This window comes from Phyllopteryx taeniolatus, chromosome 17, assembly GCF_024500385.1.
Source record: "Phyllopteryx taeniolatus isolate TA_2022b chromosome 17, UOR_Ptae_1.2, whole genome shotgun sequence".
Lineage (NCBI taxonomy): Eukaryota > Metazoa > Chordata > Actinopteri > Syngnathiformes > Syngnathidae > Phyllopteryx > Phyllopteryx taeniolatus.
The window spans coordinates 20106099-20132165 of NC_084518.1; the positions used below are offsets into that span (position 1 = coordinate 20106099).

The following is a 26067-nucleotide window of genomic DNA, read 5'->3' on the forward strand; positions in this document are numbered from 1 at the left end:
TTTCCCACTGTGCTATGCACATTAGTGAGAACTGTTTATTCTGCGATGAAAGTTTAAAGAGTTCAAGTAATTTAAAGGCGACGAGAGGTTGAAAAACGAAGGTTTAGTGCTGCGTTTATAACAACGGGAAAATACAAAGTTAAATAAATTACGATTAGTTTTAACACGATTACATGCCACTACTTTCACGTTACTGGAATTACTTAATTATAATATACGATGTAAATTGTGATTTGAAATTACAGTTACGGTATTCATAAAACGGTGTGACTAATTGGAATCGAAACTTCCAGTAAAAAGGGTCGCTATTCGAAATGGAAAACAGGTTCATCTTTTTGCCTGAAGACACTGAATGCAGCATTACTATGACGTGCAGAAGCTTTTGTGCTACATTCACGCTATCGGGATAATACAAAGTCAAACCAACTACGATTGGTTTAACACGATTACGAGTCAATAAGTATATTGTTTAATCGCAATTCGAAATTATTGGTGCACTATTCATGAAACAGTGTTTGAAATTGGAATCGAAACTCTCTGTATAAAGGCTCAATGTTCGAAATGGAAAATACGTTCACTTTTTGCCTGAAGACCTAAACGCAGCATGACTCTGACGTGCCACGGATGCGCGCTCCCGATTGTACGTCCCTACCCTCTACGTCGTACGTGCGCGCCCCCTCGCATCGCGTGGTGGAGAGCGACCATATTGCTGCTAGTGGCGGAGGTAGGGTTGTTCTCCCCCCCGCCCCCCCACCGTAAAGGCCAATCGAACGCCGTTCTTTTTACATTTTTGTTTTATATGTTTAAACCAAACGTGGACGTCTGTGCCTTGGACGGAAGCTCGTTTGGAATTTAAGCGACAGAGGAGCGGCCGAACAACTTCACTTTTCCCCCTTCGAGCGAATTCAGACCGGGGGGGAAGAAGGCGGAGGACTGGTAATCCCGAAGGGGGTGGGAGAACGACGGAGGTTGGAAATGGCCACTCAGGTGGAGGCTCCTCTCCTGCCGGGCAACTCGCTTATCCAAGCGGAAGAGCACGGCAAAGTGATCCGCGGCCAGCCGGAGCAGGAGGTCGACGGGGCCAAGCGGGGCCAGGCGGCGGGTGTCGCCGTGGAGGAGGAGGAGTGCTCCGGGAGCCCGACGGAGGCGGACGAGGGGGGCTGTGACAGCGAGGCCAAGTCCGACGACGAGAGCGTTAAAAGCCGGAAGGAGTTTACCGACGCTCCCCCGCCCAAGGTGAACCCGTGGACTAGGAAAATGAACGCGGTGACCGTGGTCAGCGTGAACGGACAAGCACATCACGGTGGGTACCCCCCCTTGCCCTTTCTCCTCCTTCTCGCCCCCCTCCCCCCACGTTTGTTCCTCGGTGGGTCCGTCCAGCAGCAGCTGTCTGTCTGTCTGTCAGGTGGGCCAGGTAGCGTTCATTTTGTCCAAATGTCAAGCCATGCCGGATCTATTCGGAGTCCATAAATGCACCCCTCCTCCACCTCCCCTGCTCGGGCAGGCTATTCCTGGAAACCAGGGTGGCCACGAGTGTCTCGTTGCACACGCACCCTTTGAGTAGTGACTTTTTCTTTTTCGCGTTAAAAAGTTGTGATGCACGAAAGTGCAACGTCACATCAGTGCATGGGGGAAAAAAATCGATAAAGCGCCGATTCCACTGGTCATTTGGGGTGTTAAACGCACACGTCACGGGACTTTTAAAATGTCCACCACGTTGAGTTTTCGTAACTGATACACCGGCCGAGCTAAAAGTGTCTGTTGGTGCGCATACACCTTCTTCAAAGTGGCATTTAGCCAAAAAAGAGGGGAAAAAAAGTGGAGACGCCCGCCCAGCGTCTCACATATCAAGCCGAAAAGCTAGCCGGCTAACAATAGCACGGGCCTAGCTCACCGCCCCGGCCTTTTCTTTCGTTTCAACACTCTACTTTAAAAAAAAAAAAAAAAAACGCCCGCCGTCTTTAAACGCACACAATTCTGTGTGAGTCTTTCGAAACATTCGCTGACTTAATTCGCTTTAAAAAAGGGAGCAGGTTTGTTATGAGACGTCACGTGTTCACTCCACGTGTAGAAGGCATGGTTAGCCTAGCTCGCCGGCTAATTGTAACTCTGGTCAAATCAAATCACGCCCTTGTTACGTTCCTTGTGGCATCCCCCAGTGTTTTGTTTAGCCGGTTGTCATGTCGCCCGTGCGTCGTCAACCGCTCCTCGTGCTACCAGTTAGCCGTGGAAGATAACCAGGCTGCGTGCAAGTCATCGTGCTTTCGCCCTTAAACGCACCACATTCTGCTTGATGTTTTTGTCATCGGGAGTAACGTTAATCAAACAAAAAAGAAAATGTTGTGCAGATCGAGATTAGGCGTTTTTAAACCCGCCCAAGAGGGCCTGGTGAGTGGAACGACAACGTGTCTTTCAGCCATTTGTGCCCCCCCCCCCTATCGCCATGGTGCTTGTTGTGTTTTAACTTGCACAGCTGTTTCACGAAGCTTCTGGCAGTTTGGTGTACGTTTAACTCTAAAATGACATTGGACCGAACTGTTGCAACATCAGCAAGTAAAGCTGATTTATTCACGTGGTGTATTCCACTGTGATAAACAACTATGCTGACTGTGTTTTGACACCAGCAACCCCCCTCCCTACTCCTTGGGCCACTGTTTCTCAACTGGTTGATCGGGACCCAAAAGTGGAATTAAATGTACAGATTCATTCACATTCGGATGCAAAACGACTTTCGTGTTAGTAAAACTTTTGTTTGCCTTACATACACGCCTCTACTTGCTTTCTGAAATACTAACAGACCGCAGTGTGCGTAAAATTAGCTAGTTATACAGATACTACCGAATTTGCGAACATTTGGACATACAGACTGCTGTGGTGGTTAAACTTCTGTTTGGAAGACCAACACGAGCCTACTTATGAACATTCAAGTTCAGAATATTTGGACTTAACAAATACACTGCCGCGTTAGTGAAAATCATGTTTGCTACACGGACACAACCTTGTGTAGGAACATTCAGACATATGTTATTTAACATTTTGTTCGCAATACAGTACAGACACAATATACGGACATTTGAGTAGAGATGTCATAGTTAATCGATAATCAACAATCAATCGACAACTATTTTGACCGATTAATCGCTTAGAGCCATTGTTTAACTGATAATTTTCCAAATTGTCTGATTTCAGCCTTTCAACAGTAAATATTCTCTGATTTCAGAAGTCCTTCATTAAAGCGGACTGATTATCTTTAGGGTTTAATCAAAATAAGGCATTTGCAAACATTACTTTGGAACACAATGGTCAACAATTTTCCATTTTTTTCTGATGTTAGGGACCAAGCAAGTAACTGAATAATTTATGGGAAAAAAACATTAGTCACTTTAATGTATGATGGAAATTAACCTTACTTGAAGCCGTAATATGAATAATCTGTAATTGACATGGAGTTGACCCTGAATCACTGTCAGAAGTGTGTGTCAAACTAGTAGCCCTTTACGTAAGTATCCAAGAAGTAGCTCTCCGTTTCAAAAAGGTTGCTTCGTACTTCACTCCCTCTCATATATTGTTTAATTATTTGTTTTTGTTTAATCATTAAACATTACCAAATAAACAATAATCAGTTCATAAACGGTAATCAAAAAAGATTTTGCAATAAACTTTAATTCCAAATATTTTTTTATTCGATTAATTGATATTTTTATAATCTATACTATAGTCGATTATAAAAATATTCAATACTGACAGCCCTAATGCTGACCATATGTTTTGACACCGAGCTGCTGTTAACATTTGTTTCGTCGAGTGTACCAAAGTTGGCAATCTTCCAGGGCGTGGCGTGCCAAAATAACGACTTGCAAACAATTCAAGATGTGAACAGCGTTCGGGAACATCACTTGTTAATAAGTAGGGAACCGTCTTCTGTGAGTTTGTATATTGAGTTGCGCGCCTTCGGTGTTGTACGATGTTTTACGTCTCCTCCGCCAAATCCCGCACCACAGCATCATCATAGTGTCAGTTCAGTAAGAGGTTTTTGCCTGCGCTGTACCTGTTTGTACCATTTCTTTGTGTTCCAACTAAGTCCCAAGATAGTGTTATGGCAAAAAAACAAGCCAGTCCCCACTAAATTTAAAGCAACATATAGTCTAGCACAGTTACAACGTATATCCGCAGATTAGCCGCTTTGCAGTCAGTATCTGTATACTTGCGTTAGTTTGCTGTACTTAACATGTTGAGATTCACAATCGCATAGTTTTTGAATGGTTCTAAAACCAGCCTCTGCACGCCGTGTATTTGTGGGTTGCCACTTTGTTTGGCTTGCGCTCACTCTGTCGATTCTCATGGATACCAAGTCTCATGGATACAAGTTCAAGCAAAGCAAGTCCTAAAACTGGCGACTTAATTCATACTGGAGTCACCCTCCTCGGCATACGATAGATGGGTGGAAATGTCTTTGAGGGTTTAAAGGTTAAGGCTGGGGACGACGACACTGTCGATGAAACCTTTTCAGCAAGTTATGGCTGGTGTCATCGGCTGAGAAACTTGCCAGTTTGCACCACGTGTCGGTTAGTGGTGAGGACAAAAAAAAAAAATAAAAGCAAAACTGTAATGTTCCTACCAATAGAAAATTTGCTAAATATCGACTTTCAACCAATTCAAGATACGAACAGCCTTCCGGAAGGTAACTTGTTTGTAACCAGGGTAACGTCTGTATTTGTAATCAGATTTTTTTGTAACGTACAAAAGCGTACCGAGTTCACACACGTAACATTAGGTAAGGGACATGAATTGTAACTGGTACTTGGTAAACAAATGGCCTAGCGATGTGCTTTTGACGGTTCGTCAAACTCATTTGAAACTGCATTTTGTGAACCTGCATATCACCGCAGCACGAATGAAATGTAGCGAGGCGATGAAAACACAAGGCGCAGCAGCATTTAAACAGCCTCTCGTGGGCTCGTCAGTTGACGCAAACGGGGGGATAACTAATGCTATTGGTGTTTTTTATTGCACAGTCATTCAGACTCATAAAACTATTAACTGTTGCACTTGTTGACATCGTTCATGTTTCTGATCGGTAAGACTCAATTGTGCGTTTATTAAAAAAAAAAAAAAAAAGTGACACACTTCTGCCATTTAACTTTTGGGAACATTAGGCCTGACAACGTTTCCCCCCCCCCCCCACTCCCTACCAAAGTAAAGGGGTGGTAGTGGACATAAAAGCGATGATGCGGCGACATTGCATCAAAGCACTCAGTTCGCATCCAATCTGATTGCGTCTACTGCGTCCACACAGAAACGGAGCTGATCTAAACGGAATCATTTCAAGAATTGTGTGCGTCCACACGAAAACGCTGAAACGATGTGGTGTGTGTGTATATTTATATTTATATCAGACCCGTGTGGCACTCTTTAACGCTGCCACGTGAAGTCACCAAAAACAAAGAAGTAGAAGCCGCGTTGCCATATCATATCTGTTGCTCCCGCGTCCATCCTTTGACTGCATCCGATTTAGCATCTTAGTTTGCTCGACGGCCGGTTCATTTCTGGTGCTGCCACATCACAAAGCAGATCTCCCAAGTTAAAAAAAAATATATAAATCATATATGGGGGGAATATATGGGATGTCATTGCCACGCCGGTCGCTAGCTACTTTTTCCCTATATGTCTGGTAAATTACAGTTTATTTTCCACTGCAGGTTGGTTACCTCTTAAATGTTTCACTCTGAACTAATTCCTCCTTGCTTCGCTACTCTTTGTTGCTACATAAGCTAGCTAGCTCCTGCCGCTAGCTCCCACGGCTAGCTGACTGCTAGCAGCAAATTGATGGTTCGCATTATAGATAGAAGGGAGAGTTTTCCTGATATTTCGAGTTAATTTTGGTGTTGCGCATTATACTCGAGTGTCGTATACACGAGGAATTACAGTAAGCAAGATTTTCGCAAATAAGCGGGGATCTGATAAAAAATAGTGTGAATAAGTGGGGTTTCCGCAAATAACAGATCATGTTCCCCCCAAAAATAAGCAAATAGATGAACCTGTGAATGCCAAACTGCGAATATGCAGGGGTCCACTATTATTATTTGTTTTATGTTTGATTTTGATCTATGTAAAGCACTTTGTTTTAGCAGTTTTTCTTGTTTTTTTAAAAAAATTGCTCTATAAATTGAGTTGAGCGTTCCGTTACTACGGCCGCGGCATAACCCGAATTTGCAGCCTAGTTGAATCACACCGTAGTCCATCACGGCAGGGTAAAGCAGTAGTAAGGTCGTGATTACAGTAAATATGACAAACTCTTGTAGGTAGGGCTGGGCTAGTTATCATTTTAATTGATAAATCGTCTTAAGGGTCACATCGCTATAGTCCACGTGCCTTAGGGCAGTGTCTCGAATGGAACTCATCTTTGAAAGAAGTGAGTCATTCCAGACAGTAAGTAGAGCTACATATGGGTAAAACAAGAAACCAAAGAACCCACAAAATTTCCCAGTTTTCCAACTAATGCCAGTGCAAGTTTGGGAGTTTTGACTTTAGCAAAAGGTTCAATTTAACTCTTATCAGTTTTGGATGTAATCCAGTCGTGGATAAGAGGACTCCATAAAGAGTGGAAATGTATTTCAACATCCCAGGTGGGCTGTTTTTAAGGATTTCAGCGTCGATATGTTGTAGGCTGTGACCACCGCTACACCCAAGCATTCTTATTTAGAATGTGAACTTCATGTACAGTTTACATTCTTTTTTATGTAAACGCGTTGCATATATATGCATAGTCATGCTCTACCTCCCAAAAAGGGTGCAACCAAATCATGTGCTGGTGCGACCAACTGAAAAAGTTGGTTGCACCAGTGCAACAAAAGTTAGTGTTGAGCCCTGAGTGGCTGGAACGGTTCCATGGCATTTCCATTCGTTTCCATGGGGAAAGATGATTTATGAGACGTTTTGAATTCAAAGAACAAATGAAACTTGTATCTCAAGGCACTGTTGTATGTAGTAATATTGGCACTAAATAAGAATTGTCCTGGAGTGTGACTGCCGCTTTAGCATTCGTGCTAACTCCAAACGCTTTCATTCCATTTAGGAAATGTCACTCGACTCCACCTTTGCCTACACACCCACTCGACACACACACACACACACACACATAGTGACACGCACATACTATCAGCTGTTTGAGATGAGCGCTTGTCTTGAGCGAGCCAGCTCGGGATGCTTTATCTCGGGCTGCGTCTGCGCTCGGTGATAGAGCTCGGCAGGGTGTGGACCCTTCACACCGACGGCGTGTCCAGTCGGCGCTGTATCAGTGTCAAGGAGCCTCGAGGGCTCTCTCTTTAGAGACCTCATGTCCAAAACAAGCCAAACTTTGCAACAGCAGGGTTTGTCCTTTTTGACCGAACTGCAAGGTGATTGGATTAGCCTGTGACTCATTCTCAATACAGTGAACACCCGCTATATTGTGGTTCATCTTCATATTGCAGATTTTCTCTGTTTGTAGGTGTTGGTGCTCCATGTATGTTAAGTAACAGTTGTTTGAAGGTTTGTAATTAACGTATAAGCTATACCAGAGGTCACATGAGGAGCCTGCGGGCTTGTGTTAAAAAATAGCTCACCAGCGGTAGTACCATGTGATTTCCTAGGAATATGGTCGAAGCGATCATTTGAAAATGTTAATACTTGGAGAGAATTATAGAAATAAATTATATATTGATGTTATGTTTCCTACATTGTTAAATCATAAATAATTATTGTGAGAAATAACGTGATCAGTGCCTTGACAAAAATGAATATTACTAATTAGTGATAAAATAATTAGTTTGAGCAAATTTGTTATTCCAGAAGTGTGCATCGAACTGGTAACTTTGCATTATTGATCACTACCCAAGAAATAGCTCTCTCGTTTAAAACGGTTGGTGACTCCGATCTATGCTCATTTATGTTAGCCCGTCATGGTGTTTTGCCTTATATGTGAACATAAAGCTAGCAGACTTTTTGCTACACAAAATTATATGGTTTGGTTAAACATTTTGGTGTTTAAATATACAATGTTTACTTCTCTTTTGTTTTTATATCTCCGTTTTACAAGTGGGAGTGAAAAACAGCTTTAGCCAAGCACGTTGGGACTCTTTATTTGGAGAACTGTGCCCCCCAGTCTTTTCATTTACTCTCCTATTTTTTGACAGTGAGAACGTGAGAATGGAACTCAAGGAATAGTTTCAAGTTTGTTTTAATAATTATTAGTTTGTTATAAAAAGTTTGTGTTAAAAGGCTGTGGGGTAGGGTAAAACTCCCCCCCACGCACACACACAGGTGTGGTTGTGAATGGTTCCCCCGTGATAAACGGGGTGAAGACGCACAACTGTTGAGGTCCACGCGTCTTCGTCACTGTCGTTTGACGCACCCCGCTTTTGGAAATGACTTGAATGGCTACTGCTACTGAGCATCAAATTCATCAATATGTTAGCGCAGTTTCACGTGGAAGCCTTGCAGCCAAAGCCGTTGTCACCAAAGCCTGCATTGCCAGCTGGGATTTGTCTTGCGTGAACCTCCCCCCGCCCCCACCTCAAACAACTCGCAGCTTGCCGTTGAATCTTTGCGACACATTTGTACACAAAAGGCAGACGAGAAGTGATGAGGTGATGTCGTCATGTGACTCTGGCGAAACAGTCTGCAGTAGCTCGTTGACCGTTTCCTCCATATTTGGATCTTGCAAGGCAGGGAGAGCGGCTTCCCTCCTGTCGTCACTCGGGTAGAGTCTGTCATTGCGGCGCCTGCTCACTTAAATTCACTTTTGAACTGTGAACGTTGCCGTCTTCATGACTTGTTTGCCTTAAATCCGGCCCACAAACAAGTCTGGCACGATTGCGTGTTAACGCTGGGTAGCATAACGTCAGTGTAAACCTGGCTGATATAGCTTGACATTCCCATCTTGTTTTGGGGCTGCTTTATTACATCCAGCATGCCACAAAACATTTAGGGGCCCTTTCAAACTTTACAGTCTGAAAACGTTTTCCCAACAGTGTTCAGTGCAGACATCAGAAGCGAAAATACAGTGACGGACCGCAGTGCTGTTCTGTTGCTTGTGTGTAGAACGCTTATCCAACAAAGCTTAGTGTAGGGTTGCAGCTATCGAATATTCTTACAATAAATTATTACTGATTCATGCCAGCAGACTGTGTTGGATACAGTTATTTCCCTGGCTACAATTTACATCCAGTTTGCATACACGCATCAACAAAAAGCCAACATTAAACACGGGTTTCCCAAACATGTAGTGGGAGCCTGAGATCGCACCCACATTTCAATTAAAGCGCCGTCATACAATAATTTCAGCTACGTGAGCAGGAAAGGATTTCATTCAGTCAATGCACAAATCTGCTATCCACATCGTCTGGAGGAATTAGCGCTCGATTAATTAATTAATTCATTCTTCAGAATAGCTCCGTGGATGTGCTCTTCCACAGGAGCTGCCATGGAGGATGGATGGCTGTACCTACAATGAAGTGTCCTCAATAATGCTTAAGAGTATCCATAATTGCTTTTCCTCCTCTGGGTAATTAAATATAATTCTCATCTGTGTCTCGCTCACATTTTTTTAGCATTGAGTTTGATGTCAACCCATTTATTTGTATTACCGAGACTGCTCTTTTCTCTGATTGATAGAACAGCAGCGGTTAAATTCTACCAATGTCATTGTTTTCTTTTTGTTTGTAACGCCTCCATTAATTATTCCAAACATAATTTTTTGGGGTTTGTTTCCACTTCTCAGACAAGTTCCTCAATGTAGGTCTCAGAGATATTACTTTTCTCCACCCTCCTTGCCATGACTTTGGAGTTGGAAGTAGTCCACCCACGCATTTTTAAAGCGTTGTCATAATTCGCCGATTGATCGGCTCCGCAAAAGACATTTACTCGGCGTCGCCGCGTGCACAGTATATTTGAATCCAAAAGCTAGTTTATTTTTAGCCTTGTCGCATGTCTTTTGACATGTTACTGTAAATATCTGACGGCCCAAAAAAATATTCCAAAGAAATAAAATAAATAAATAAATTAAACAAACCTGGCGGTGTGGGACAGACAACACGTCGGCGACAGGCAACACGTAATTCCCCGATCAGACTAAAAGACAAATTTGCTCTTTCATGATTGCACTGTCAGACTACTGCAATAAAATCTTGTATTCCACATCCCGTTTTTTACGATCATTGGGCTTTATCTTGTCAACTCAAATGCGACCGGATACACTCGTTACGATGGTGACGACAACAAGACTGGAGCGAGCCGACGGTATTATTAAGGACAAAATGGGGGAAAACGTGTGTTGGTGGTCACCGGTGCTCAGGACAGGAGGGGACGTTCGTTTAAGGCTTGCTTCAGGTATGTTTACGTACTTTTAATACGATACGGCTCACAAGCAGGCAATAAAATGTTATGTAGCCTAGCAAGCTAGCGGTAGCACGAACGGTTGGATGTAAACATCCCGCCGTTCTGTCGAATCATGCTCTAAAGTTTCGGTGTGGAAGTAATTTAATTAAAAATAAAGTAATTTAATTACAGTAAGTTAGCACCCATTATTTCTGTCATGTAATGGTGGTTTGACCTGACTGATTAGAATATATGATCTGACTAGAGCAGCAATTTCCAACCTTTATGGAGGCAAGGAACATATTTTGCAATTGAAAAATCTCACGGCACACCAACAAACAAAAATGTCACAAAAAGTGGCTACATTAATTACTGTATTTACTTCCTGCTATCTAATAGAAGACCATTCATTTGTTCTGTCACTATGCCTCACTGGCATAAATAGAGGAACAAAGATACATTATTTATTGTAAATATAATTGTAATATAATTACGTACACAAGTATATACAGTAAATGTACAGGTCATTTAAATAGACACATTCGTCCATCTTGTGATCGGATCGGTTATCGTTTTTTGAAACTCGTTGATCGGCCCCAAAAATCCTGATCGTGTAAAGCCTACTGATAAATGAGCCCCCTGATCTTTACCATAGCATTCAGAACAGTTGTGTGGTACCTCGAAGGTAAGCTAGATAGTTGATTGGTGGATTTTCCATTTCTAGGACAGAAGCCACATCAGCATTTACTGTTTCCAACTGTTTCGTGGTGAAGTGAACTGGATTGTTGCACTTCATTCCCAACACTGATTTATCCAAGACCGCGAACTCAAAAGCCAATGTGGCACCAGCGATTACCCACATGGCCCTGGAGTCATTTTCGGCAATGGAGGTGGGGGGGCTTTGCAGGTCACCTTGGCAGCATGTTCCTGCCGGTCCGTAGATGAGCTGGGGATAATGCTAAGTAGATGATGAATGGAATATTGCTACAAACGGTAGGGGGGAGAGGGAGTGGCTGAATTGAATTGCCGACAGGGGATGGTGCTAACAAATGGTAATGGTCGCCTCTGGTTTATGACAACTAGCTCTTGCTGTGCTGCGGAGAAAGCCCAAAGCCAGTTAAAGGCAGCATGAGGAAGACGAGAGTGATGGAGTAAGCCAGCACATGCTTGTGTCTGTGATATTAGCGACACAGGTCATAGATGTACTCGTATCAATCATCTAATAAGATCCAATACTATAACTGTATTAAAAGCTTTTTTTTTTTTCCCCTACAAGAACATTTGGTACCTTGATACACGGGTTGAATTCGTTCCGTGACCAAGTTCCTAACTCGGTTTACTGGGCTATCAAAAAAAATTTCCATATGGAAGCGTTCATCCATTTCAGCCCCTAAAAACATTTTAGATTTTTTAAATCGAGAAATGGTTCTGTGTAATATGAAAACATGATAAACAAGAATGTCAGTAAATAAACTGGTTTTATGAAGTGTAAGTACTGTTCGTACTGTCGTATTCGTTAATTTGATGTGGGTCTTTAAGGGGCGTGGCCTGGTGAGTGACATCAGGAGCTGGACTCTGGTTGGCTCGGTACACCCTCTATGTGAGTGTCTGGGCGTGAGTTGTGGACCAAAGCCGCTCTTTGCGAGTGTTCTCATTTGCATGTTAATGAGTTTGACTGGTTGTTCGGTTCAGTAGTGCATCGGCGACTTGCTATCCTTGCCCACATGCTTTAAAGTAACTTTAACTCATTGACTGCCGGCCATTTTCAAAGCAGAGTTCCACATGTTCCCAGCTGTTTTAGAGCGTTTTGATTGATCTTTCAAGACCTACACGTTGTTCTGTGTCATTAAGCACCAAACCTACAAAAAATAAAGAGTAGACTCTTCTTTCACCAGAAAACAGTTTGCTTTAGCTTTTTCTGTTCTTTCGTAATCCGTAGTAAATGTAGGTTGTCAAAAAAAAATTTCGGACCAAAAATTGGAGAATACAAGCTTTTGGTGAGAACATGCCAAGCAGAACAGTGACTTTGACAAATATTTGCTTGTGTAACATCTCAAAAACAGTTAAACAACAGAAACAAGACTGAGCAAAAGGCTTTTTTTATTGAAAAATAATCATCTATTTACAGTTATACAACTAAGAAACGGACTATGAGCGACGCTTACTCACAGCATGTCTCGAGTTGATTGTCTGTGGCTTTTTTATATGGCGCATCTCATTCACTCCAGGAACTGCGTTATCTTTTCTCAAGATCGCGACACACACTTCCACTGCCTACTGTGACACATACTTTGTTTATACCATACAATACATATAAATACCGTTTGTATGAGTGAGGTGTCTGAACCTGCTCTACTTCCAGCGTGTTGGCATTTCTCGCCCTCATTATCGACATGAGCTGAAATTCACGCCCGAATCTTGATCTTCTACTCAAAAGCCATGATCATCTCATCTGGCAACTTCCTTGTCACCCTCTTGTTTCGTCAATGTTTAGTCTTGCTTTGCATGACTGAAAGCCGTGTTGCAGGTAAGGCAAGTGCCACCTCTATTTGTTTAAAACTGTCCATGTTTACAGCGTGGTTTACTGGCGGAACCAACCCCGAGTTAACAGCTCATTAACAACACATCATCATACCGCTCGTTGGGGGAAAAAAATTATTTAACAGGACCTCACAAGGCTGTGCGAAAACTAATTAGACTTGTCGTTGCATAGCCGGATTGTGCTACTAAAAACAAGCACTTCATTAGTTTATCATTTTAAAACCCAGTGGCCCTTTTAATGTGAACTTCTGGCAACGGCCTAAGAGAATTGTGCATAATAGTGGGCCGAGTTTATTTGACGGGTTTATGAAAAAGATCATTCCAGTGTTTCTAAGCTGAGACCTGCGGGGATTCTGTGACACAAAGCTCTCGTTTGTTAACCGCCGCGTTGTGGAATGTGCGCTTGTTGCCAGCAGTCGGCATTTAATACTTTGACGTGGATGCGTAACTCTGACGTCACGTTTTTTTAGCTGCGTCGCCCTGTAGTTTTGTAATGTCACCCGTTGTTCTTTCGAACGAGCTACAAATAGGGCATAGCGCCATTTATGGTCGTGGAGGCGAACATGCTATACGGCGGCCAATAATTATATTCTCCGCCGGTGCGTGTACTCCACCGACCTTGCAAGCAATCCCTGAAGTCCCAAAGAGGCAGAGCATCATAGCCGCTCTGCCACAGGAGGTCAGAGTTTGTCCGACATGCTGACCGTCTGACCTTAAAGCCGCCGTCATCCGATCCGAGCGGCCAACGTCAGCGGAGTACAGTCTCCCTCCGGCTAGTCAATTAGTTTAATGATGCAGACAGTCAACAAGGCTGTATACATATTTCATATGACGGCTCACACAAAACACTCTTAAGGTGTAGTCAGGCTACTTTTTACAGGAACCTATTTTCACTAAACAGCAATGGATTGAAAAAAGCTTGTGGAATCTGACGTGGTGTTGTAACTGTCCTGAGACTGATAATGGATAATAATGGATTCTCAACAGTAAATATTCTCAGTTTTCTGCAGCCCTTCTTGAAAACAGACTGATTTAAGATATTTGCATATATTTGTGTTTACGTTTGAAAATAATGATCAACATTGTTGCCCATTTTCTGAAATGCTACGGACCAAACCATTAACTTAATCGTAATCAATTTGTTTGTGCATTTTCTCCACTTTTTTTTTTTTGCCAAGAAAGGCATTATGCAGACTTGATTCCATTTTAAAAAATAAATAAATTAATTAAAAAAAAAAAAAGTTTTAAAGTGATGTTTGTGATGTCATTCGTGGTTAGGTCAACACCTTTCAGGAATTGACAGAGGTGAAACTCACGATCTTTGACCCGGTGATGAATGATGCTCAAACACCTTTGATTTCCACCACAATAAACGTTCAGCGATTCTCAATGTGACCTGCATTACTCATTCTGTCAGGGCGTTTGTAACAAACAAATCACAGTTTCCTGCTATTTAAATGTGTGTTGCAGCACATTTCATTTTCGCTGTCACATCCTTAAAAGTTCATTCAATGTTTCCTCCCACTTGACTTCACAGGCGCGTTTGTAATTGAACTCTTTATGGAAATCCACAACACGAGACTCGTATACTGTGAAAACCTGCAAATGTTTGAAGTTGTCTAATGTAAACACACTTGACATAAAGCCCCGTTTGTCCGTGCCTCATTCTCCGTGTCAGGAAAATGAGTTTCCTGTTATTCCCATCTGGATTATTGAAACGGCAGTGACAGCATCTTTAACCGGCCTGCCCTTTATTTCATGTTTTGCTCTGGAATGTGAGGAATGATTGAGCCCAATAAGCTGATGAAGAAACAAGTGTACTCTTAAAACTGCAGACCTAGTCATGTGGCAGCTAAATGTGTTTTTATACATCAACCTTCCAAAGAATTTGATTGTGTTTCTTTGTAATAGTCATGTTTTGAGAGCTATTATGAATTACTCTGTCACCCCTTCGTCAGTGCAAAGACCAGACCCATATCCAAAAAATCTCGTCTGAGATCGGCCTGTAATATTTGAGGCCAAAGAGCATATTTGTACATTTTCTCTGCAGCCATAACAGACTTTCAGCCTAAAGCTAGTACGTCAGCGGGAACTGAGCCGCTTTTGTATTTTATTTTATCTTATCTTGTAAAATTGGCAGCGGAAAAAAACCCAAACATTTCAGGGATTTCCCAAAATGTCAATACGAGTAACATTTGCAGGTCCTTTGTGTGTTTGTATCATTAAACTTTTATCGGATCCAAAAGAAGACCCTGCTATGGTTGTGGTACTTTATAGAGGGCAAAGAACCCCAAATATAATCGGCGCGCCGAAAACATAATTTAGTTCCAGGACCTACAAGTACGAAGAACTCACAGTTCCTGGAACTTGTACAGTTTATTGTATTCCCCAAAATTGATTGCATTTGTAGTTCAGTTTTATAAGGAATAACTTATATTTATAAAAGTACTTTCCTAATTGAAAAGAATTGAAATGCCATTAACAATATAATAAAATACAGCTTCTTTTTTTTTTTTTTTTTGTCACAGCCTTTGAAAAGCTGAGGAAACTAATTTGTAAAAATCTCCTCACTTTGTAGCTCATTGTGGTCATGCATTTCTGGTTATAGACAATGTTGATTTGCAGCAAAAAAATGTTTTTTACATGCAAACTTGACATCTGTGTTAATGCATTTTGTGCATTCATTGCATTGAAATTTGCAACTGAAAGCCATAGTATTATTTTCTGATTCCAAGTTTCAGGTATTTTTGTCTACGCTTGTGTGGAACGAGAAAGCCAGATCGTTTCGTGGGTTATATGCGTCCTCTTCTGACTGTGTTCTGCTGTCATCAGCTGATTTCACATTTCAGCTGAATTGTTTTATTTATTTTTTGTCTCCACAGAGTCTACGGGTCCCGCCAAGGTGGTGAAAGCAGGCAACCCCCCCAAGGCCAGACGTGGAGGAAAGGTAAATGCTCTTATTTATTTGTTTTTAATTGTACAAGGCTGTTCGAAGTCCTCTGTAGTCTGCATGCCATGCAAGTATGTGGTGTTGTAAGTGGTAACTATACTACAGAATGGCACGAAATTCATTTTTTCATCGCTTTTTTTTTTTTCTTTAGAAACAAATGCTTTGTAACCACATTACTTCGATGGCCATAATGTAAGCCAAGACTCTTAACTGCCAAAATTAAGAACCAAATTACGTTTAGCGTTATAAATATAGTGAAGTATTGTTGTTAACCACAACACATTTATGCTTTTATATGCTGCATTTATTTGTAAGGCTTGGCGGCCGCTGCCCAGCTGGATCGCTTGCGCCAAACCTGGAAATGCACTTCCAGCAGTGTTGAAAGCTTATGTTTACAAAGTCGTCCTCCACGAAGTGGGCCCAAACACAGCACAATTCTGGTTCCGAATGCTTAGGAATATCTCGCAAAATAAATTGAAGCCATTTATTTCTCCTTTTCAAACATGTGAACGAATACAATTCACATAAGACGGTCTACAGTCTTCATAAAACTTGCTAGTTGTTAGCGAGGGATGGGGTCCCAAAATATGAAACACATTGTGAGGGTTTGTAAAAGTATTGACTTTATGGTTTTCTTCCACATTTCTTGAGGCACAATTCTAATTTCAGCTGCTAAACTGAAGCATTAAAATTTGAAGGCATGAAAGTCAAATTGTCATTCTCGTTTCCACCGAATTGCAGGTTTTACCAAAGGTTGTACAGGTGTTAATTTGTAAACACTAAGATTACATACTGTACTAAACTACACCTAACGGGATGTGGACTGTGTTGAAACTTAAAAAGCTGTGATCTTCGGAGCTTATCCTCACTGGATGCTTCGTTACCATCCCTTAACGATGCATTCAGGCCCCGCTCTGCTGTGTTTGCTCAGGTCGGGGACTTTTGCGACGCCAATAGCTGGCCCACCCCGGGGGAGATCGCAACTAAAGACATGCAGGTAGGTGTGTTTTGTCTGAATGTGGTGTCGAGGAGATGCGGCTTATTGGACGAGATAAGGGGGGGCGTGGAACACCAGACGGGCTTGTGTCTGATGGGTTTTACTGTCCTTGCCAAAACATTGGTGGAAGGAGATCCAAACAACCACCTTCTGTTTCAGCTTGTATTGCAAGGGCCCAGTACGTCACTTTACTCTTCTCTTTACAGCTCTGCATCAACGTTTAATGCTTAAAGTCGACTAATCGTGAAACACTTGTTTGTGGTATCATGTCTTCTAAACTGCCTTTTTACAGAGGATTTTCGATGTGCAGATCTACTGCCATCAGCAGAATATAACGCCCTGTGGAGCAGCAAATGTCCGGCCAACAAGGCGACGCATGAGCGTGTTAGGCGTGAGAATAGCGGTTAGGCTCAGTAGCGTTGACTATACCAATCGCTAGTTTTGAAATATTCATACAAGGGGGTGTGAGGACTGATGGCAAGAAACGAGGGCAGCGGGGTGAAATGAAATCACGAAACACATGAAATCATCATCATCATCCTCCTGACAATTGTTTTTAATAATGCGCAGACGGACATAGTTGTTTGATACAACCCATTCCAACATCGCGACAGACCGGTAGCAAGTCTAGCCTCCAGTACCATAAAAACATAAGTCAACTTGAAACAGAGAAAATGTAAAATTTTTCCAGGGGCCTGCCTACGATATCATGTCTTACAAGATAAAGACCGACCGGTTGGTTGAAGAGAAACAAAGAAATATCAGTAATGCCATTGATTAATCGACTTTGACTCGATTTTAATCATATTATAGTCAACTACAAAACAACTTTTTAGTTGTTCTGTGTCCTATTGCTGAACATATTTGCTGGAACGGACTTAAGGTATGCATCTACATTCATTAAGTGCTTCTGTTGCATAATAAACACGTAAAAGATGACCTCAAAAGCCCTCTCTCAGCACCAAGCACCTGTCGTGTCAAAGCTGCTCGGCTCGTTCGAGCACACGTCACGACACAGTGACCCCCCCCCCTCCTTTACCCGAGCAGCTTCAGAGCTGTCGGCTATTTCTGATCCCTGTATTGGCTAATGTGTCACCAGCCGCATGGCCCGCTAACCTCCCCTAATTTAGACACCCGGATCCCTGCGAACACAATGGAGCGCATACGTTGCTCAGCAGGAAAATGTGGGTCAACGTCATCAGAGACTGGAATAAATTGCACGATAGGGAGGGCTGGACTTTTGGATGTGGTGGCCAGTGCCTGGGAAGGGATGTCCTTTTAGGGATCCCCTTTTGGTAATCCGGCCCCTGGATCGGTGATGCTGCTGCTGCTGCTGCTGCTGCTATTCTTGGGGGACTGTCCAGCATCATGTAATACGAGTCGACACTTTCTGTGATTTTAAAATGTTGATCTTAGGAATCTCAACTCATGTTTTGCGTATTGGCTATTGGACTGGCTGTGTTGTCTTTATCTGGAGAGTCAGAGTCCAGAGTTTGGTCTTTGGATAGTTGTAGCAAGTTAATATTGTTCCGTCACCACCAAAGAATTGAGGATTCCCTCTCCTTTTTGTCAACAGTTTCTCTACCATCCCACCGCATACATTCACCAACAGCGTACTTGCATACCTTGCATATCTTAATCCCCAGCAGTTGTCCTAAGCACCATTTCCAAACAGTGTCCCATAACAAGCAGGCTTAGGCTTATTCTTCCCCCCCCCCTCTCCCCACCCCCCCATCTCATTTATGTCTGTGAACTGTTTTTTTAATTTTTTTTGTTTTTTGCGTTTTCATCTCTGGCCACGTCACTGTCTCCGCTAAACTGCTCTGCCCTCCCTCCCTCCCTCCCTCCTTCCCTCCCTCCCTCCCTCCCTGTGTTCAGATCGAGGCAGTGACACGGACCGTGTCCTGCCCACCGACTGTCAGGCAGGTCAAAGACACGTGGAGATCCACTGTAAGTTTCATCTGGCAGCCCCGTAATATGCCCTGAATGCCTGCTACTCGCCTTCCTGGTCGCTGTATTCGATTAGTAGGCCAGTATTAGACTTAAGTGGGGCTGCAACAACGAATCAATGTCAATAAAAATTTCCAATTAAAAGTGTTAGCAACGAATTTCATAATGGATTCGTTGTCGCGCGATTATTACATCAGTCACCTGCTGTGTTGCGCGGTTAATACGCGTGTAATGCACTGGTCAGTAAAACACCGCAGAAGAAGAGCAGCGTGTGGCAGAAGTACTGTATACCCGGTGGATAGAGCGGAGCATTTTGTTTTTCTTTCAACATGACTAGGGCAGAGAAAGTCATCTAAAGTGTTTGCGCATTTCGCTCTACACAATGCTAGATAATGTGTTGCTTGCTAGCTTTGCGATAAATGTCGGAGTCACTGAGGAGGCGAGCACTAGGGGAAGTCACACGGTTGATGTGTGCAGTCTGATCGCGATAGAAACATATCAATCAATTCTCCAAACAGGCAAAACTTTCTTGCTTGAAGCTATTTTTCCACTTCCAGTTGTAGTTTATTGTAAAACGGGCACGTAAAACAAAATGAAACGTCCACTACCGTTGCTAATAGAGATACCTATGCTTACAAAACATTTGTACCAATGCTACAGTAACTATAGGGGGCGCAGGGGTGGGTGACGACGGCATTTAGGAAGAGACAAACTTAATATGTACCACAATGTGTCACATTACCTAATGGAGATAATTATGCATTTTATCCTAAAATGTGTATAAAAAAGCAGATTGATCAAATAAAAATAAATGATTAGTGTTAAGAATGTACTAATTGCTGTGCGTACTGCAATATAACTGGGCGTGAAAAGTATTTTTACTTGAAGTCTGGTATGATTGGTATTGAGCAGCTTAACCTGCTCAGTTTTTGTGCAATTTAATAAAAAAAAATAATATAGATTTGGCAGATTCGTGTGGCCTATTGTAAAGCAATTTGACATTTAGTGGTTTAGAAAAAAATAACTTTAGATCTGGAAACCAGTAGTGTAGCTAGCTTGTTAGCTGTGCTGAGTCACCGACGAGACATCCCTCTTCTACTTGAATGTTTCGACAGCATTTATAGTCATAAAAACCCATTCACTCTTTCTCCTCACCCTCATTACATCTATGGACCATATGCCATTGAAAGCCTGAACAGTTACAGCTGGGTTAAATGGATTAGGTATAATGGACACGTGCTGCAGTTAATCTGTGTTTTGTTGGGAAATAAGAGTGACAGAGTCCTAATCCTGCTTGTTCGGTTTTCACTTCAGGCCTCCAGTTTAGTGTAAATGGTGTTTGACTAGATCATAAAATAAACTTTTCGTTAGTATGGTTGTTGATGGAGCGGCACAGTGGACGACTGGTTAGAGCGTCAGCCTCACAGTTCTGAGGACCCGGGTTCAATCCCCGGCCCCGCCTGTGTGGAGTTTGCATGTTCTCCCCGTGCCTGCGTGGGTTTTCTCCGGGCACTCCGGTTTCCTCCCACATCCCCAAAACATGCATTAATTGGAGACTCTAAATTGCCCGTAGGCATGACTGTGAGTGCGAATGGTTGTTTGTTTCTATGTGCCCTGCGATTGGCTGGCAACCAGTTCAGGGTGTACCCCGCCTCCTGCCCGATGACAGCTGGGATAGGCTCCAGCACGCCCGCGACCCTAGTGAGGAGAAGCGGCTCAGAAAATGGATGGATGGATGGTTGTTGATGGATGGAAAAAAAGGGAAGTGGTTTCAAATTTTGGTGAAAATAAATTTGTCACGCGATGATGTGTTGAATGTTATTTCTGGAAGTGGATATTTGACTTTAGTTTTTTTAATACAATACAGGTTAGTGTACGTTCAGTGGCATGGAACACTGTTCTTGAATCCACTTGTTGCAAATGCTTTGCATGATTTCCTGTGCGAAAAACTCAGTATTGTCGTGTTTCTGGTGACTTTCGCTTTATTTTCATCCTGAATGGATTCATCCAAATACAACCCCAATTCCAATGAAGTTGGGACGTTGTGTTAAACATAAATAAAAACAGAATACAATGATTTGCAAATCATATTCAACCTATATTTCATTCAATACATTACAAAGACAAGCTATTTAACGTTCAAACTGATAATCTTGATTGTTTTTAGCAAATAATCATTAACTTGAAATTTTATGGCTGCAACACGTTCCAAAAAAAGCTGGGACAGGTGGCAAAAAAAGACTGAGAAAGTTGAGGAATGCTCATCAAACACCTGTTTGGAACATCCCACAGGTGAACAGGCTACGTGGGAACAGGTGCATGCCATGATTGGGTAGAAAAGGAGCTTCCCTGAATTGGTCAGTCATTCACAAGCAAAGATGGGGCGAGGTTCACCTCTTTGTGAACAAGTGCGTGAGAAAATAGTCCCAACAGTTTAAGGACAATGTTCCTCAACGTAAAATTGCAAGGAATTTAAGGATTTCATCATCTATGGTCCATAATATCATCAAAAGGTCCAGAGAATCTGGAGAAATCACTGCATGTAAGCGGCAAGGCCGAAAACCAACATTGAATGCCCGTGACTTTCGATTCCTCAGACGGCAATGCATAAAAAAACCAACATCAATTTGTAAAGGATATCACCACATGGACTCAGGAACACTTCAGAAAACCAATGTCAGCAAATACAGTTCGCCGCTATATCTGTAAGTGCAACTTGAAACTCTACTATGCAAAGCAAAAGCCATTTATCAACAACACCCAGAAACGCCGCCGGCTTTTCTGGGCCCGAGCTCATCTACGATGGACTGATGCAAAGTGGAAAAGTGTTCTGTGGTCCGACGAGTCCAGATTTCAAATTGTGTTTGGAAGTTGTGGACGTCGTGTCCTCCGGGCCAAAGAGGAAAAGAGACATCCGGACTGTTATGGATGCAACGTTCAAAAGCCAGCATCTGTGATGGTATGGGGCTATGTTCGTGCCAATGGCATGGGTAGTAACTTACACGAAGGCACCATTAATGCTGAAAGGTACATACAGGTTTTGGAGAAACATATGCTGCCATCCAAGCAATGTCTTTTTCATGGACGCCCCTGCTTATTTCAGCAAGACAATGCCAAACCATATTCTGCACGTGTTACAACACCGTGGCTTCGTAGTAAAAGAGTGATGGTACTAGACTGGCCTGCCTGCAGTCCAGACCTGTTTCCCATTGAAAATGTGTGGCGCATTATGAAGCGTAAAATACGACAACGGAGACTCCGGAATGTTGAACAGCTGAAGCTGTACATCAAGCAAGAATGGGAAAGAATTCCACCTACAAAGCTTCAACAATTGGTGTCCTCAGTTTCCGAACGTTTATTGAATGTTGTTAAAAGAAAAGGTGATGTCACACAGTGGTAAGCTTTTTTGGAATGTGTTGCAGCCATAACATTCTAAGTTAATGATTATTTGCTAAACACAATACAGTGTATCAGTTTGAACATTAAATGTCTTTGTAGTGTATTCAATTAAATATAGGTTGAACATGATTTGCAAATCATCGTATTCTGTTTTTATTTGTTTAACACAGCGCCCCAACTTCATTGGAATTGAGGGTTGTATTATAAAACAGATTTTTTTTTTTTTTTTTTCCTGATCAATTAACCTGCCTGTTGTTTCTTTGCTACACCATGAAATAATCACACTGCATGTAATTTTTCCTTTATAAAATGAAAATTAAAGCAGACACACTTATCCATGCGTTGTGTATGACCTATATGAAATGCACAGTGAAATAGGCCTGTAATAATTAATCAAAGAATTTGATCACAGAAAAGGTGAACGCAAAATCTCTGCAGGGTAATTTTTCCGCACAGACTAGCGTTGCTGCAGACACACGCGCCACTGCGTGTAGATAAAGATTGGTGAGATGGCAGCGAGCCTGGAGGAAAGAGTGTGGCGCGTTAAAGTCTTGGGATTATTTCACATCTGCTGCAAAGGAGAAATGTCTTAAACAACAGCATGTCTACACTTGGTAACATAAATATCGCTCCTTTTGTTTGCCTGATGGTCACTCACCAGGCCAGGCCCTTTTAAAGCCATACACACTTAAAGTCAAAGGTACTACAGTGTAAAATGTGCGAATGATGACCCCAAGTGAACAATAATAATTATACCTGCACCTCACATCCAGAATATTTTTTTATCGAATTAAGGGATGGGATAAGTGCAAATGGTTGTTTGTTTCTATGTGCCCTGCGATTGGCTGCCGACCAATTCAGGGTGTATCCCGCCTCTCGCCCGAAGATAGCTGGGATAGGCTCCAGCACGCCTGCGACTCTAGTGAGGGGAAGCGGTACAGAAAATGGATGGATGGATAGGCGATGGGATAATCGGTATAATGATCAATTCTTAAAAATATTGAGTAGCCCAAAAAAATCTCCTTGCATTTGATATATTATTTTTCTAGGTTTTTAATTTTTATTTATTTATGTTTTTAACTTGAACATAACAGGAGGGTCAATCCATAAATTCTGGTCAACTTACTAACAGTTCACCAGCACAGGGCAATACTTGATGACTAGCAGCATGCTTGGTGGTCAGTGTCTCTCTTGTCATGTCAACGCGTCATGCGGTTAGGCCTACAAGAGGACGTCCACCAAGAAGGATACGAAGGAGAAGCGCGAGAGCAACGAGGAGAGCAAGGAGAACCTGAAGACCAGCAAGTCGGACGACTCTGGAGAGGAGAAGAACGGAGACGACGACTCCCAGAAGAACGGGCAGAAGAAGAAAGGTGAAATTGCTGTTTCGTTTTCTGTTCTGGGGTCAAATTTCTCTTGTACCTTTTGGAAGAATATTCCATAGTCAACATTATGACATTCTGATGAAATACCAACTGACATAATTTTCTGATGCCGGCTTTCACTTTTTTATTTTTTATTTTTTGTCACTACGTGGTGAACCGCAGACTCTCAGGCCAACTTCCTGTTCCGTTATGTCCTCTGACTTTCACCTCATTCCCGTGCCTGCTGGCTTCGTAGACAAACGGAGCGCCACGTCACTTTAAAGTAGCTGTGTCATTTCCCCATGCACAGTCATTCACATTTGTCCTCAAACAAGCCCGCAGCGCACATCACAGCAGATCACTAACGCTGCCTGCTGGCCAATCGGAGTTACTGCAGCCAAATCAATGCTTGGTTTTTTTTCTAGTCCAGTCTGTCTGGTGTCAACTAATCCATGCATCCATTTTCTATACCGCTTATCCTCACTAGGGTCACAGGTCAGCCGGAGCCTATCCGTTAGTTTTCTGTTTGATTTTCCAAACTAAAACTTTTGATTGAGTGAATGCTGAGAAGCCTCAAACAGCACCCAAAATCTTTATTTTTATTTTTATTCCGTGCACTTTTTTAATGCGCTTTCACCTTCCACATTTCTTAACGGGTACAAACTTCAAAAGATTCCCAAAAATTGAGTAAATATGAGGAATTACTTTCCACATTCCAAAAATTACCCACTTTTCTCAGAATTCCACATTTCCACACCAAAATCCCATTCAAGTGAATGAGACGTTTAACAAAAAGTTTTCAATCTTTCCCATTCGAAATTCAAACTGTTCAGCTCATTCCACATTGCCAAGATTCCCACATTCCACACAATCAAATCCCCAAATGTAAGAGATTTTACATTTGTACCTCTTCCTTCCGCATTTCTTGACCGATTCAAACCATTCCAACTTCAAAATATTCAACTCATTCAGGACATCCTGGAAACTCTTTATCACACATCCAAAATTCCTTAATTTTCACCAAATTAAGAGATTTGATGTATTTATCTTCTCCTTCCACTTTTCTTGACCGATTCAAACCATTCTAATTTCAAGTTTCACTTTCGACATTTCGACAATTCAATTTAAATTTCAACAGCATTTCATTTCACGGTAGCTCTTAAGCATTCACAGTCATTTCTACACAATCGACACAAATTAAAATCTCTAGTTATCCTTAAAAATAACCTCAAAAAGGCACACTCACCTACCACTGTACTCACTGGTTTTCTATTTGGGTGTTCTATGTTTATGGCCCAGAAGTGATTTTCATGCAAATATTTCTGTAATTAACAAATTTCAAAGTTACGAATGGCGGGCCATGAACTAATTAGCTAAACGGCGTAAGACAACATCATCACACAGCTCAAGACGTTATGTTCATGGCCTATTTTTTCATTCAAATTTTTGCTGTAATTATGACTTTATCATTGAAATTCGGGTTACACCATAGAAACGGAACGCTCCTGTCAACTCAGGACCACTTGTATTATTGATACCAGACAACGCACATTTAATGATCAAAGTGGCCTTAAAACTTCTTAGTCTTAAATTTTTCATTTTCCATGGCATGCCCGACAGTTATTACAGCAGGAGTTGAACATAAACCATGTTAACAGTGAAAGAAAATAGCTTTTTGTCATTCTTCATTCATCATTCACCTCTGTGATCACAAACAGGAAACAAACAAAAGTGGGTTCCCCTGATGATCGAAGGTCCCCGGGAGCGCTCGGCCTCACGGAATAACAGCAGGCAGAATGAAAATCCTCGCCTGCCGCCCAACGCCAGGAACGACCTCCGAGGTGAGCGCTCAGCCGTGCATTTGAAACTCCGCAGCGAGACTAAAATGAAATTGAACTTGCGAGAAAGTTTAGCACGCGCTGGTCATTTGTCTTGTTGTTTCAGACTGGCACAGTCAAAAGTACGAGCGGGAGTGGCGCGACGACCACGACGAGGTGTCGAGCGTGAAGAGCGAGGGGGCGCCATTCCGCGGCGGCTTCAGGGGCCGCGGGCGCGGACGTGGAAGAGGCCGAGGACGAGGACGAGGCCGAGGTACAAGAAGTGCGATGCGAGGATATAAATATCTTTTTATAACCACCAGTTTGCTGACCTCAACATTTTTCTACGTAGTTTCTTTTCTTAGCTTCTCTTGTGTGGTTTATTTAGTCTAAAACAAATACTTATTTTGTATTCATGCCTCAGTTTCATACTTGGGGGGCTGGGGGGGGGGGGGGAGTTCAGGGCTGGAATGGCGCTTGAAGCAGCAACTTCAAGTTTTTACTACATTTACAGATATGCTGTGGACATGATGAGATGTTCATGTCTCTTCTCTGACTAAAAATCAATGGAGAGGACTTTTAACAACTCTGAACTCAGTATTGAAGCTGCGACACACACAAATGATTTTTTTTTGTTGTTTTTTTTTTTTAAAAAGGTTATTGGAGCAAAGCTAGCAAAGCACATAATGTGCA

At 42.3% G+C, this 26067-nt stretch overlaps 1 protein-coding gene across 5 annotated transcripts in view; it reads left to right on the forward strand.

The window, feature by feature from the left end:
• Positions 1 to 731: 731 nt before the first annotated feature.
• Positions 732 to 26067, forward strand: part of larp1 (La ribonucleoprotein 1, translational regulator) — a 35405-nt gene continuing 10069 nt past the window's right edge. For 4 of the 5 annotated variants that reach the window (XM_061750695.1, XM_061750697.1, XM_061750696.1 and 1 more), the window contains exons 1-7: positions 732 to 1303; positions 15780 to 15844; positions 16779 to 16844; positions 18723 to 18794; positions 23413 to 23566; positions 25276 to 25398; positions 25502 to 25648. In XM_061750695.1, coding sequence (XP_061606679.1) covers positions 976 to 1303; positions 15780 to 15844; positions 16779 to 16844; positions 18723 to 18794; positions 23413 to 23566; positions 25276 to 25398; positions 25502 to 25648 — 955 coding nt within the window. In that variant the 5' untranslated portion in view covers positions 732 to 975. The remainder of the gene's footprint in view (positions 1304 to 15779; positions 15845 to 16778; positions 16845 to 18722; positions 18795 to 23412; positions 23567 to 25275; positions 25399 to 25501; positions 25649 to 26067) is intronic. The other variant, XM_061750699.1, reaches the window with a different exon arrangement.